The sequence below is a fragment of the Rhododendron vialii genome, chromosome 3a (assembly GCF_030253575.1).
Source record: "Rhododendron vialii isolate Sample 1 chromosome 3a, ASM3025357v1".
Taxonomy (NCBI): domain Eukaryota; kingdom Viridiplantae; phylum Streptophyta; class Magnoliopsida; order Ericales; family Ericaceae; genus Rhododendron; species Rhododendron vialii.
In genome coordinates, this window is record NC_080559.1 from 12,737,940 (window position 1) to 12,752,279 (window position 14,340).

The following is a 14,340-nucleotide window of genomic DNA, read 5'->3' on the forward strand; positions in this document are numbered from 1 at the left end:
AGTTCAAGTGCAAGCCTCGATCTCTCCGAGCAAGAGAAACCTTCGCTACTCCGATGGCTCGTCCATCTCCGGCGACTCCGACAGCTCGTCGTCGACGCAATGTCCTCCCTCCGAGCAAGAGTTTTCTTCGCCACTCTGACGGTTCGTCCATCTCTGGCGACTCCAACGCGATCTCGTCTCTCCTTGATGGCGATTTTCGCGAATTCTAAATCAGCACTCTTGTTGCTTCCCTTATAACTAACATTCGAATTTCCATCGACATCAAGGGAATTGGAGAAATTAACGCGACCGTATTTCTCGTCGTCAGAGGTTTGATAAATTAACAGGAGCGTATTTATTTGATACAACAATTATGGACGGTGCACTGTGGGCATGTGGCAATTATCCTTTTTTGTTTTTTTGGGTAAATAATGGCAATTATTTCTTGAAACCCACGTGAATCTGCATTTTGATGAGCTTGGAGATATCAATTTCGTAACCAGGTTAGGCTATGTGAACCGTGATAAGGCTTTTGTGAACTATTTGTGTTGGAGCTATGTAAAGTGTGTATTTTAATGTGTGGTGAGATTATATGAATTGTGTATTTTTTATTATATGAACTGTGTGATGGATTATGTGCTCAGAAGAGGCTGTCGGCCGAACACAAAACAAATCTCATTTCACTTCACAATTTGTTGGTAGATATTGAACATTCAAATCTTAGTTACATGTATTTTTAGGCTCTGTTCCCAAAGAATACATGTTTAAAAAGTTACATGTCATCGTATTTATCTTGAAATTGATTTTGATTACTTTTTTTTTATTTTCGTTCAATTTTTGATCGTATGTGTATTTTTTATGAGAACTGTATATTTTTTTATGGGAACTCTATATTATTTATGAAAACTGTCTATGAGAACTGTGTATTTTTTATGAGAACTGTATATTTTTTATGAGAACTATGTATTTTTCTATGAGACGTGTCTATGAGAACTGTGTATTTTCTATGAGAACTGTATTTTTTTCTATGAGAACTATGTTTTTTCTATGAAATTTGTGTATTTGTCTATAAGAACTGTCTATAAGAATTATGCATTTTTTATGAGAACTGTATATTTTCTATGAGAATTGTGTATTTTCTGCAAAAACTGTTTATGAGAATTGTGTATTTTATATGAGAGCATTGTATTTTTCTATTAGAACTGTATATTATATATGCGATTGTCTATGAGAACCGTGTATTTTCTATTGGAACATTATATTTTTCTATGAGAACTGTGTATTTTTCTATGAGAACTGTATATTTTTTATGAGAACTGTGTATTGTCCATAACAACTATCTATGAGAACTGTGTATTTTCTCTGAGAATTGAGTATTGTCCATGAGAACTGTGTATTTTCTATGACAACTATATATTTTCTATGAGAACTGTGTATTAAGTGTATGGTGAGACTATTTGAACTGTATATTTTCAGTTCATATAGCCATTTTCACATAGTTCTCATAGAACTGACTATGAGAATTGACAGTTCTCATAACTAGTTCACATAGCTAAGGGTAAGAATTGTCTATGAGAACTGTGTATTTTATATGAGAACATTATATTTTTCTATGAGAACTGTGTATTATACATGAGAACTGTCTATGAGAATTGTGTATTTTCTATGGAAACATTGTATTTTTCTATGAGAACGGTGTATTTTTCTATAAGAACTGTGTATTTTTCTAAGAGAACTGTATATTGTTCATGACAACTATCTATGAGAACTGTGTATTTTCTATGAGAATTGAGTATTATACATGAAAACTCTGTATTTTTTATAACAACTGTGTATTTTTTATGAGAACTGTCTATTTAAGTGTGTGGTAAGACTATTTGAACTGTGTATTTTTCAGTTCACATAGTTATTTCACATAATTCTCATAGAACTGACTATGAGAATTGGTAGTTCTCATAGCCAGTTCACATAGCCAATGGTATTTTTGTCCGAAACAGTTTTCATAAAGATAGTTTTCATAGGAACGGTTCTCGTAGAAATAATTCTCATAGAAACAATTCTCATAGAGAGTTCTCATAGAAAATGATATTTTTTTTAATCTTACATAATTTCATATTCAATATGGATTTTGTTTGGTAGATATCGTCGAATAGGTTCCAAAAAAAAAAATTTTAAAAAATGAATAGCTACAACAAAATATATGACTTTTTGAAATTTAAACAATGTTTTAATGGTGAACCAATACTCATGGAGCATTGGATAATTTTTCTATACTAAATGCTCTCTAGTTCATTGCGCTGCTGCACGTGAAGGAGCATGATTGGAATAAAAAATATAAATAATTGTGCAGGACTAAATTATGTCCGAACCTAATTTTTAGGACTGGCCTAAAAACAGTCCTAAAAATTCCCCTTATATTGTTCACAGGGTAGTCTTGGCCCTTTTTCACTTGCTTTATTTTGTTTTTTTTTCAATTTGATCTATATTTGCGTATTACTGTTGAAGTTAATTAAGATTGTGTATATTTTTTGATTACTCGGTATTTAAAAAAAAATATTGAGATCCCTAAGCGTATTAGGAGTTTTCTGAAGTTAATAATTCTCCCGTCTCAGTGATGTTTCATCTTTGCAGAAATTAGGATCGTGCAATTTGCGAGTTTTGTGAAATGCATATTTTAATTTTTGCCCTTTCAATTAACTATTTGTGCTTATACTAACTTTTAGCATCGTGTCATTTGATGTAATTTTGAAAACTCAATTTGCACGCGCATCACGCATTCGCGTGTGCCCGCCTCTATTTGGCATAAAACGTGAAGCTAAATTAGTTTGGCGATTCCCTTAAAACCAAAATTTTGTACTTAGGATAATCATAACGGGTGCAACAATTTAATTTTAGATTTTTAGCAAAAATCAACTTCGTTATGCAACAAATGTGCCTGGCCCATAGGGAGGCTCTTGAGATGTGAGTGCCGCCATGCTGGTCTCTATGAAGTATATGAAGGCTGTTGCACTTGCACACGCATCGCGTTTGTTCCGACCTCTATAATAGTTATTAGAGGCCAAAGCACACATGATGCATGTGCAAATTAAATTTTGACAGAAATTGTGAAAATTCGATTAAAAGTGGGAAGCATTCATGAAAATTTTGTCGAAATTCGACTTGCACACACATCGCATGCGCCCTGGTCTGTAGTATTTTTAAAAGCACATAGCCATTAAAGCATCCACAGTGGTATAATCAAAATCAAAAGGTTGTTAAAGTTAACAATATTTACTCAAAAAAGAGCTCACATTGGAATAACCAAACTTAGCAATCTCTCAGCAACTCATCAAATTTTGGCCCTTAAATAATCAAAACTAGCAATATCTTGTCAATAACCAAATTAAGTTGTTCCTACATTTCCTCAATCAAATATATCATCATTACACAAAAACTTTCTCTTTCTTCCATTTTCAACATATTTTCTAAGAAAAATACTTTTAAAAACTTTTTTTTTTTTTTGGCAAAAACTGTTTTTATATCCCAAAACAGTTTTCTTTGTCAAAATAGTTTTTTTATTAAAACCTTTTTTTCAAAAACTGTTTTTTTTTTTTTGCAAAAACTGTTTTTATATCCCAAAACAGTTTTCTTTGTCAAAATAGTTTTTTTATTAAAACCTTTTTTTCAAAAACTGTTCTTTTTAATTTTTTTCCAAAAACAGTTTTTTTTTTTACTTTTTCCCGAAAACTATTTTTTTTAAATCAAAGTTTTCAAAAAATTATTTTCTCTTTTTCCAATAACCTGTTTTTATTAGTTTGAAAACCATTTTAAAAACATTATTTTTATGTCACAACTTTTAGATTTTATAAGTTGAAAATGTGATGTGGCAAATTTTGGTTATTCAATTTTGATTGTACCATTGTAGATCTCTACATTTTTAACCTTAACAATCCCTTAAATGAATAACCAAAAGATGATGTAGCAACTTTTGATTATTGACTTTTGGTTATTCCACTGTGGATGCTCTAAAGCCCATATCCTTAACATAAAAATGTGTTCCAAGTCTACAAAGGTAATTCTTTGTATCTCTAAGGTATTTTCAAAAGTCCCTTTTGTTTTTCTATGCAGTTATCAATTTGAGTAATACCTTCACTTTTATGAATTTTGAAAGATGTGAATTCACGTCTTTTCACCAGCTGTGCACTAAAGTGGTGCCGTGGTGATGGCTCATCCTTCCGGACGGTAGGTATGGTCACGACCAAGAAGAGTTGCTGCACTGGTTGCCCTCTCCCACCCTTTTTGCTTATTAAAAAAAAAAAAATTTCACGTCTTTCAGCGAAGGTCGCGCAGCGGCCTCCAAGTGAGAATCTTTAGCCAATCGAATCTTGATCAAGAAGATATCAATCTTAAAAATGACCTGTGCGACAAATCTATCTGGATCATGAAGATTAATGTTCGATTAATTTGATTTTTGATTTGCACGTAGTGTTCAATAACTTGTGCAAATTAAACGGTTCAAATCACAATGACAAAATTCAATTGAACACAACAAGACACCTTATACCCCGTAGTGCATTGGTGCACTGCACAGTCCTTTGGTACGGTGACTTGGGCACACTGAACTTCCTCAACAAAGAGGAGTATAGAATCCCATGCCAGCAATCTGAATCCAAGATAAGGTCAAACGTGATGAGATCTTTTGGATCAAAAAAAAGAAAAGAAAAGGGTCAACCATTAATTACGTCCGGAGGGAAGAAACGTCTAATACTCTGCTACAAAATTTATTTTATACACTGCGGGGCCGTTTTTCATAATTAAATTGGTAAAAATAACATCATATTAATCTAAAGGACGTAATTGACCCGCAAAACTTTTGAAGCCGGATTTCAAAACTTGATAGTATATTAGAGTATCCACAGTGGAATAATTAAAAGTGAATAATCAAAAATTGACACATCATCTTTTAGTTATCTATTTAAGAGGTTACTAAGGTTAGCAATGTAGAGATTCAAAGTGATACAATCAAAACTTGCCACGTCACTTTTTCAACTTATAAAAATCTAAAAATTGTGACATAGAAAATAATTTTTTAAAATAGTTTTCAAGCTAATAAAAACAGGTTATTAAAAAAAGAGAAAATAGTTTTTTGAAAACTTTGATTAAAAAAAATAGTTTTCGGGAAAAAGTTTTAAAAATGAATAAAAAAAGTTTTAGTTTTAATAAAAAAACTATTTAAAAAAAAAACAGTTTTGGGAAAAATAGTTTTAATAAAAAGAATTGTTTTTGCAAAAAAATAAAAACTGTTTTTAAGAGTATTTTTCTTAGAAAGAAGTTGAAAATGGAAAAGATAGAAGGTTTTTGTGTAATTATGGTGTACTTGATAGAGAAAATATGGAGACAATTAAATTTGATTATTAACAAAAGATTTTTAGTTTTGATTATCCAACTGCCAAAATTTGATGAGTTGCTTAGAGGTTGTTAAATTTGATTATTCTAAGATGAACGGCCGGATTGGCCGCTCGGCACCCGCTTGGCAGGGGTGCCGCTCGATAGGGTCCCCGGGTCCACGATAGAAACCTTTTGATTTTGATTATACCACCGTAGATGCTCTTATATAGGAATAGGAAAAATATACGAGTTATAAAAATTAATTTTGAGATCTTTGCTGCAAATTCTACGGCTTTCACTACGTCTGATCAAAATTTCACAGCTTGATCTACGATTTAAAGCAGAATCTGAACTTATAATTTTAAATATATTTTCATAGGTTTTTGCAAAAAAACTTGTGTAATAGTTTTTTGTTTTGTTTTGTTTTTTTTTGAATTTAGGTTAGAGTAGGGGCGGACAGGGGAAAGTGCAGAGGGGGCCGGGGCCTACAGACCTCCCAGTATCTTTTTAGTATTAGTTGTACTGTATTTTTAAAGTTTTGTTTGTGGGATTGTAAAAGTATGGTCCTCGGCATCTCACATTTCCTGCTTCATTCTTCTCTACCTTTCAAGACTCAAATAGTGGGTAACCAAATCCCAAAACAATACTACTCCCTCCGTCCCTAAATAAGTGTCCAGCACGCAAAATTAGGCTTTACAAAACATGCATATTTTTTATTAAAAAATTTAATTTTTTTTCACAATCTAATAGAACTCATTGCCATCTATTGATTTGTGAAAAAAAATTATTTTTTTTAATGAAACAAATGCATCTTTTTGAAGGCCTAATTTTGCTCGCCGGACACTTATTTAGGGACGGAGGAAGTACTACTTAATTGCACGTAGCTTTTGCTTTACATTATACAAGTGCACATTCAAAAACGCCATTGATGGAGATTTTTATTTGCATATGGAGTATTTTATAGCAGCATAATGTTTTTGTTTTTATTTTTATTTTTGTTTTTATTTTTATTTCAGTGGTAGGGAAAGTGCCATTAGAGTTATAGTCATCAGAAATGATTCGTGCACAGCAAGTTGTGCACAGCGGCCTTTTTCTCCCGCCTCGGGTCACGCAAAGATGATCGGAGCTGCTCATTTTGTTCAAAATATGTCGTTTAAGGTTTCTGTAAAAAATGAGCTTCGTTCGATATCGTTAGAGGCGTTAACAAAACACCCAAAATCACTTCAGAATTTAGCCTAAATTAATCGAACGAAATCATCTATTAATTATGTATTACGATTGGACGGAGGATTAATAGGAAGTATAAGGAATGGTGGATGATATAAAAAGCTGTCAAATGACCCTTTTGCCATTGTGCAGTCCCTAAATTAATTATGTATTACGTTTTATATGTAATTGCAAATTTAATTATTCTTTCACAATTTAAGCCGTAATATTTATTTCTACTAACTAACGAATTTAGTATTATTATTAAACAATTTTTTTATTTATAAAATTTGGTTTTTTAAAAAAAATTAAGTGTTCTAAATTTCAATTCGTTTGAACCGGTGGAAAGATTTTAGTTTTCTGATTATTTTATCCTAAACGGTCATAATTAAATTTTAACTCTAGAGCTCTCGTTGATTAGCCCTAAGAAAATCGTAGAATCAAATATCTCTTAGGGCTAATCAACGAGAGCCATAAAGTCAAAATTTAATTATGACCATTTAGGATAAAATGATCAAAAAACAAAAATCTTTTTACCGGTTCAAAAAGATTGAAATTTGGAACACTTAATTTTTCAACCTCTTTAGACTGTTTATATATTAAAAAATTAAGTATTCCAAATTTTAATCCGTTTAAACCAGTAGAAAGATTTTAGTTTTCTGATTATTTTATCCTGAATGATCATAATTAAATTTTGACTCTCAGGCTCTCGGTGATTAGCCTTAAGAAAGTCGTAGAATCAAATATCTCTTAGGGTTAATCAATGAGAGCCATATAGTGAAAATTTAATTATGACCATTTAGAATAAAATAATCAGAAAATTAAAATCTTTCCACCGGTTCAAATGGATTGAAAATTGGAACATTTATTTTTTTACACCGTTTATATATTAAAAATATAGTTAAAAATTAAGTGTTTCAATTTTCAATCTGTTTGAACCGGTGCGAAGATTTTATTTTTCCGATCATTTTATCCTAAATGGTCATAATAGATTTGTGGCTCTAGGGCCTTTCAATAAGTACCCTAAAAGAGCCTTGAAACTAAATAATGAGTCTTATGATAGATTTGAATATAAAGTATGATTTTGGATAGAAAAAAGAGTAGAAGTTGGTTGGATGGTGGATGAAGAAAGGGGATAACGAGTGGTATCTTTGTCCACAAATCGGATTATTTTTAGAAATCTCAAGAGGAGCCCAAATAAAAGATCGGAGAAACCGTAGAACAAGGGGAAACAGGGGGGGGGGGGGGGGGGTAAGATATTATCAGGGAAATTAATGGGATGCCAAAAAGGAGGGAAAGGGGTGGGCCCCTTCCATATATCCCTTTTATTTTTCCCCTTCCTTTTTTACTTCATCCATGTAGACCTTTAATCGAAATTTCGTTACTGTAACATGTATGGTTCAATTTTTATAAATTTCGCGTATCCTAGCTATGTTTGTTCTTCGTGGAGCATTACTAGTATATTTGTCCCGTAATTCGTCTATTTCAATTTATACAAGGATTGCTGATGATATTCGTATATATGGCTTCTTCGCGTAATTTACTCGATCGTGGTATTAAAGCCTAATTTAACAGCTAGCTAGCCTTCCTAACGACTCAAATAACGGCTGTCCAGCAGCCCAAACTGACGCCCGGCCTAGCTCCGTGAAGCCGAAGCGTTACCTTTTTCCCCGCTGCATGTGATTTTGTTCCGATACCGGGGAAGAACCTTTCTCATTACGCCATAATATCCACTTTTATAACTAACTAACTAGTAACTACTACCATATCCACTTTTTATAATTTCTTTCACATATACACACAAATAGTATACTACAATACAATACAATATGCATTCATGTAGCAATCCGACCTGCCAATCTCACTTTCTCTCTCTCCCCATCAAGATTTGTTGAATCTTCGTCAATAGCGAGTCCTTTTCATCAGTTACTTCTCTCTATCTATCCCTCTCTCCACCTTCTTACAAACTAATTTCTCTCTCTCCATCAAGATTTGTTGAATCTTCGTCAGTAGTGATTCCATTTCAGACTTTTCAGTTAGTTCATTCTCTCTCTCTCTCTCTCCACCTTCTTACAAACTAAGCATCCCCATTTGGTTAGATCAATTCCCCTGAATTCCAACAAAACTCTCCAGAAAAATAATAATTAATTACATTGCTTTTCTCCATCCTCTGTCAATTTCTTGATTTCTCCAAACTGATTGCTGAAACCACCAATGGGGAACTGCTGCGGAAAACCCAATAAACCGGCGAAGAAATCGACGGCCGAGATCGCGCCGTCGGACATTGTTAAAGCACCTCCGAAACCATCCCCGGCCGTCCGATTAACCGGCCCGCCCACGTGCGCCCTCACGTGCTACGTCCGGTTCGCCCTCCTCCGCAAACCCGTCTCGCTCCAATTCACCCCATCCGACCAAGCCCCGGTCCTCCACTACGGATCCGACGCCGTTTCGGGCACGAAGGAAGCCCTGATCCAGTACATCGAGTCCAAGTTTCCGGACCCGCCGCTGACGAGGCGGCAGTGGAGTGGCGGGGCCGGGGAGGACGACGCGACGCCGTCGGTGGTGAGGGCGGCGGTGGCGCAGCACAAGAGCGTGGTGTGGCATCTGGAGAGGATGGTGAGGTGGGCGGAGGATCTGGCGGCGCGTGGGGGAGGGAAGAGGGTGGCGCGCGGCGGTGATCCGGCGATGGGGAGCCCGAGGATGGAGGTGAGGAAGTTCGCGCGGAGCTACTCGCAGCTGCTGGAGGTGATGCTGGAGCACGCCCAGATGGAGGAGAAGGTCGTGTTCCCCGTCCTGGAACGGGCTGATCGAGGTATGTGTTGTAAGTTTAATACGTGGTCCGCGTAGCACCATATCGGGATTCATGCTGAGAGAGAGAGTGAGTAACTGAGTATAAAAGCAGGACTTATTTAGTCCGAAGCCCGCCCGGCCCATCGGCCTATTGTCCGGTCCGAGCCCGTCAAACGGGCAGGTTAGTCCAGTCCGAAATTTTTATGGGCCGTGCTTGAGCCTATGAATTTTAAATCAACCCGCCCGTCAGCCCGGCCGCAAGACCGTCCGATAGCCCAAAAATCAGTGGCCTTGGGAGCATACTCGTTCCTTCCTTATGCTGTTGAAGACTAAGCATATGCAACTTTACTGCATGTCATTTCTATTCAAATGTTCCAAGGCCAAAAAAAAAAAAAAAGAAGAATGTTTGAATGTTTTTTATTTATTATTTAATCATTGTCCTTTTCTGCTAGGGGACAACAATTTAGGGGTGTAGTATTTACCAAAAAAAATTAGGGGTGTAATTTTTTCACGCAAACTTGTTAATTTTCCTTTTTTCCACTCTTCTTTTCAAAATTTGTGCGGCCCGGCCTGTGAGCCCGCCCGAACTTTGGTCCGCTAGCCCGGCAATTGAGCTAACCTGTGGGCGGGCTTGAGCTTCAACTTAAGAAACACAGCCGGCCCACAAAAAGAAAAAAGCCCACTTAGCCCAGCCTGCGGGCGGGCTTGGGTAGTAACTTGGTGGATTGAGCCGGCCTGGCCCGATGATGACCCTTAAGCAAAGTAGTAGTAGAGTATTTGTCTTTTTCAAAAAAAAAAAAAAGTATAAAAAAAGTATTTGTTTTGATCAAATATGAGGAATATTGATTTACTTGCAAAATAAGCAAGGAACTACATAATGGAGTGCAATTTGGTTTTAGGTGGGTGAACAATACCCAAGCATAAGCATAATAGAGAGAGAGAGAGAGAGAGAGAGAGAGAGAGAGAGAGAGAGAGAGAGAGAGACAAAACGAAATGTATAAAAAAATAAAGTGGTAAGGAGGACTAATAAAAAGCTGGATATTGTTCATCCGCTTTAGCTTTTTAGGTGGACATATAAAAACCGTAAAAAAAGAAAAAGAGAAGGGAACAAAAAGGTGGGTGTATAATGCGCTCACTATAATATATAATGGTAAAGGGGTGGCCGCGGCCTGGCCGGTCATGTTGGTTGTTTGGGCTGCTTTCCGGGAAGAGGGTTCGATGGTCATAATCGTTTAGTATTTTTTTTTAGAGTTTGTTGAGAATAGTTTTGGATAATGATATTGATTAGATATCCAGTAGTATGATTACGAAATATACTCCAGTTTGAGGAATATAAATTGCTACATTAAATCGAAATTCCTTTTTCTGAAGGACAGGTATTTTAGGATAACTGGTTGATTGATCATCAAAGATTCAAAATGAGTCCCATGCAACTGATTTCTTTGAGTTGTTGACGTTAATAGTAGTAATTTCATAAAAGATTAAATTCTTTTCACCTGCGGTAGAAAACTCCACTTTTCCACCTCCACCTTTTTCGGTCATACTGTGTGTTTATTTTTTATCTGAACCGTTCATCTTGTAGAACCCACATAGTAGTGTATCCATGCAAAAGTAAAACTTGATCGGACATCAATAGGAGTACGAAAAATTAAATTTTGCTTTGTAAAATGGATAGTTTATCTTTATTATTTTTGACAAAAATCAGATCGTCCATTTTATAAACTAAAATCGACTTCCGATTAAGCTGATTTTTTGCATGGCAATACTATATTGCAGATCTTAAAATATGAACGGTTCAAATCACAATAATAGACACTCTGTGTGGCTCATAATAGACGGTAGTAGAAAATTGAGATTTTATACCAGCGGTGAATATAATTTATTCTCATTTCATAATGATTTGCTAACCATCCTGTGATCCAAGGGAACGCCTCTGGGCCTGGCGTGTTTGGGTATTTTGTGTGGAAAAGTAAACACAGATTTACGGATAACCCAAGCGCAATAACTCAACCAAATAGCCAGCAGACGTTTTGAGACAATTGAGTGTGGACTAATTTTTTCGGAGTAATTTTTTATTTTTTCTTTAATGATTCTTTTAAGGTCTGAGTACTGCTATTGGTACCGACGGTACCGTAGGGAAAATGTACCGACGGCCGATCCCGGCCGTCCGGTGGCCGTCGGTACATTTTCCCTATGGTACTGTCGGTACCAATAGGATTTTCGTTAAGGTTTGGTCAGCTACTGTTATAATTCGTCATCATTCACCTAAACGTGACAACTCAAAAGAATAACAATACGAACTCAATTTGAAAAAGTTCAAAAAAATAGAGAAAAATAAATGAATGTTTGATTTATTTCCACTTGTGTTTTTCTAATGGTTGCCCTGTTTCTTAAGATTATTCTTGTAGAGACAAAATAGATTGTTAATATCCACTTTATTTTTTTTTGGTCAAACGGAAATAGTTAATATCCACTTTAGCTTTTGTAACGTTTGCTCTATCTTTTAAAGATTACTCTTGTAGAGACAAAAAATAGACTGTTACGAAATTTTGGTCCTAGATTGGACAAAACTTGATAAAAGACATAAAGAAGAAAAGAAGAAGGATGTGTTTGGCATAGTGTTTCATCTTTTTTGAATTTTTCGTAAATTCACGTCAAATTTTTTAATGATTAATACCATAAATTTTGAAGAAAAGCAAGAGAGAAAAAAATACTAAATGCGAAAGATACCAATTATTTTTAATTTCGTGCAAACTCACCCTGAATAAACGAAGTTCATTCTCAGTTGTAGATCCGACCAATGTGGCATTGACATTGGACATATGAGCATAAAAGATAGAAATCAGCAATGACATGAAATAGCGGTAGCACAAAAATGCCGATTATGTAATTAGGTTGGAGAACTTACAAGATAAATCTAACTAATACTATATTTTCTTCTGCTGGAAACAGCTAGGAAGCATGTATTCAAACATCTTATAAAGTTGATGGTGAAATCATTGTGGGAATCCCTGAGATGGCCTTAAGAGAAGATATTACGTACATTAACTAAAATATGCTCAGAGGAAGCCGGCGAAAATAGTTGGCTTTGACAAAGTCGAATAGATATTATATCTGTTAGTCTTCTGTTTCCCAAGATGAAATAGTTGTTTCTTTTCTAGCTGGATTCACTAATCTTTTCTCATAAGATTCTGGAATTTCTTTCTTCGTTTTGTTTTGATGATTTTGTATGTCTTGTTGACCCAAGTGAACAAATTTAGAAAGTTCGCTATTGTGGCATCATTAGTTTGGATTGCTGGTTCTGAATTTCGACTTGCAAGAATATACAGAGTTGGCAGTTTGGTGATATTTGATGAGAATTTGTGCCTAGGAAGGGGGGAAACATGATAAGCTGCATAAATTCAAGAAGCCTCTTGGGTTTTTTCCTGAACGACAGAAGGAGTTGGATATTCCACAGTTATGCAGAATTTAGCCTGAATGGATGGGGAAGTATGTGATCGTAACAAAGCTTTTGAAGAACGAGGATGTTAATGGTTTTATGACTTTTGAAAGAACTAGTTAGGAAACCTTCGTTCGGAACTTTCTTTTCGCTACTTTTTGCTTTGTAGAAGCTGGCGGGTGAAAATAGTTGGCTTCAGGAGTTTAGCTTGGACAGATTTTCTGGTAACCACAGAAAGGATTTCTAGGACCCACTAATGGATTTCCAGTGAAATTTCCACTAATGGATTTCCAGTGAAATTTCTTGTTAATCCTTGTTCTTTTGTATCCTGAATCCTGCTTTTTCTCTATAAAAGGGGGAAAAATTGTTGGTGGTAAGGTATTGATCTTTCATTTTATGTATGATAATTGATACAGGATTGTCGAAAGCTGCAAATGAAGAACACGCACGGGATCTGCCTATCATGAACGGCATCAAAGAAGACATTAAAACCGTTGGAGTGTTGGATTCAGGGAGCCCTGATTACCAAGAGGCGCTATATAATATTTCGAGTCGGCTGAAAAAATTACAGGTCAATTCTGCATTATTCAAACTGATCGCATGGCCCACCGAAGATTTGTCAACGAAGAAACTGTATGCAAAATAAAATAAAATAAAATAAAAACTATATAGATTGATGTGGCACTGGCATTTTTGAAGCTATAACCATCAATGGTGTGTGTTTTTCTTGCAAATTATAAGCCAGTCAATTGTTGTACGCAATTTCTGTACGAAAAGTTCGGTTTGTTATTTGTATAGCATCATGTTCGTGGGTATTAATTTGGATTCCATTTAGAACCACTTCATGTGCTGAGTCGTGAGTGTGTGTTAAGATTCGTTACCAATCGCCACATTCGGTGTTTGAAAATTTGTTACTTGTTTCCATTGGCAGGATCATTGCAAACAACACTTTGAGGAGGAGGAACGAGAGCTGCTGCCATTGATGGAAGCCGCGGAGTTGAGCAGAGAGCAGCAGGAGAAGGTGCTGGAGCAGTGTTTGGATGTGATGCAGGGAACTCACTCCCACCTGTTTCGTTTTTTCATGGAAGGCCTCCTCCCTCAGGATGCCTTGCACTACTTGGACATGGTCATCGCAAGTAGCAACAAAGAACGGGTGGCCTCGATGCTTCGTATGATTGTAGAGTGAGATCCATCCGTTGGTTCTCTCTCTCTCTCTCTCTCTCTCTCTCTCTTGATGATTGATTTCATTTCTTATGTTGCTTAGAAAAGTAACGATACGATTTCTGATTCCTTATTTTTGCATATAGCAGAAGGTAATGACATTATACTCCTTCGAAGAACTAGATCAATCAAACTTTTGTCCCGGTAAGGGAATTGTAAATTTGAGGACCAAGAATTTGAAGGAATTTGGTAAGTTGGTTCCAAATGAATTTGACAAGAGATGAGCAAGTGATAAAAGTGGACATTCTTGACATAAAGTGAAGTTGCAAGTGGAGTGGTGGTCCAGTGGTAGGCACTATTCATGAATTACACTGGAGTTTAAACCACGCTAACTAAAA

General features: G+C 35.7%; 1 protein-coding gene across 1 annotated transcript; it reads left to right on the plus strand.

Annotated features, from left to right (window-relative positions):
• The first annotated feature begins 8,330 nt into the window (after positions 1-8,330).
• On the plus strand, positions 8,331-14,219 carry LOC131319258 (uncharacterized). The gene is made up of 3 exons (XM_058349434.1): positions 8,331-9,364; positions 13,198-13,352; positions 13,713-14,219. The coding sequence occupies exons 1-3, from the start codon at positions 8,767-8,769 to the stop codon at positions 13,965-13,967; spliced, it is 1,008 nt and encodes a 335-aa protein (XP_058205417.1). The 5' UTR covers positions 8,331-8,766; the 3' UTR covers positions 13,968-14,219.
• Positions 14,220-14,340: the final 121 nt, after the last annotated feature.

What these genes read in the sequence shown, in the direction of transcription:
- LOC131319258 (XM_058349434.1), top strand. Translation starts at nt 8,767, where the DNA reads ATGGGGAACTGCTGCGGAAAACCCAATAAACCGGCGAAGAAATCGACG. An exon ending in CCTGGAACGGGCTGATCGAG is followed by an intron (nt 9,365 to 13,197) that starts GTATGTGTTGTA and finishes TAATTGATACAG; the next exon opens with GATTGTCGAAAGCTGCAAAT. An exon ending in GTCGGCTGAAAAAATTACAG is followed by an intron (nt 13,353 to 13,712) that starts GTCAATTCTGCA and finishes TTCCATTGGCAG; the next exon opens with GATCATTGCAAACAACACTT.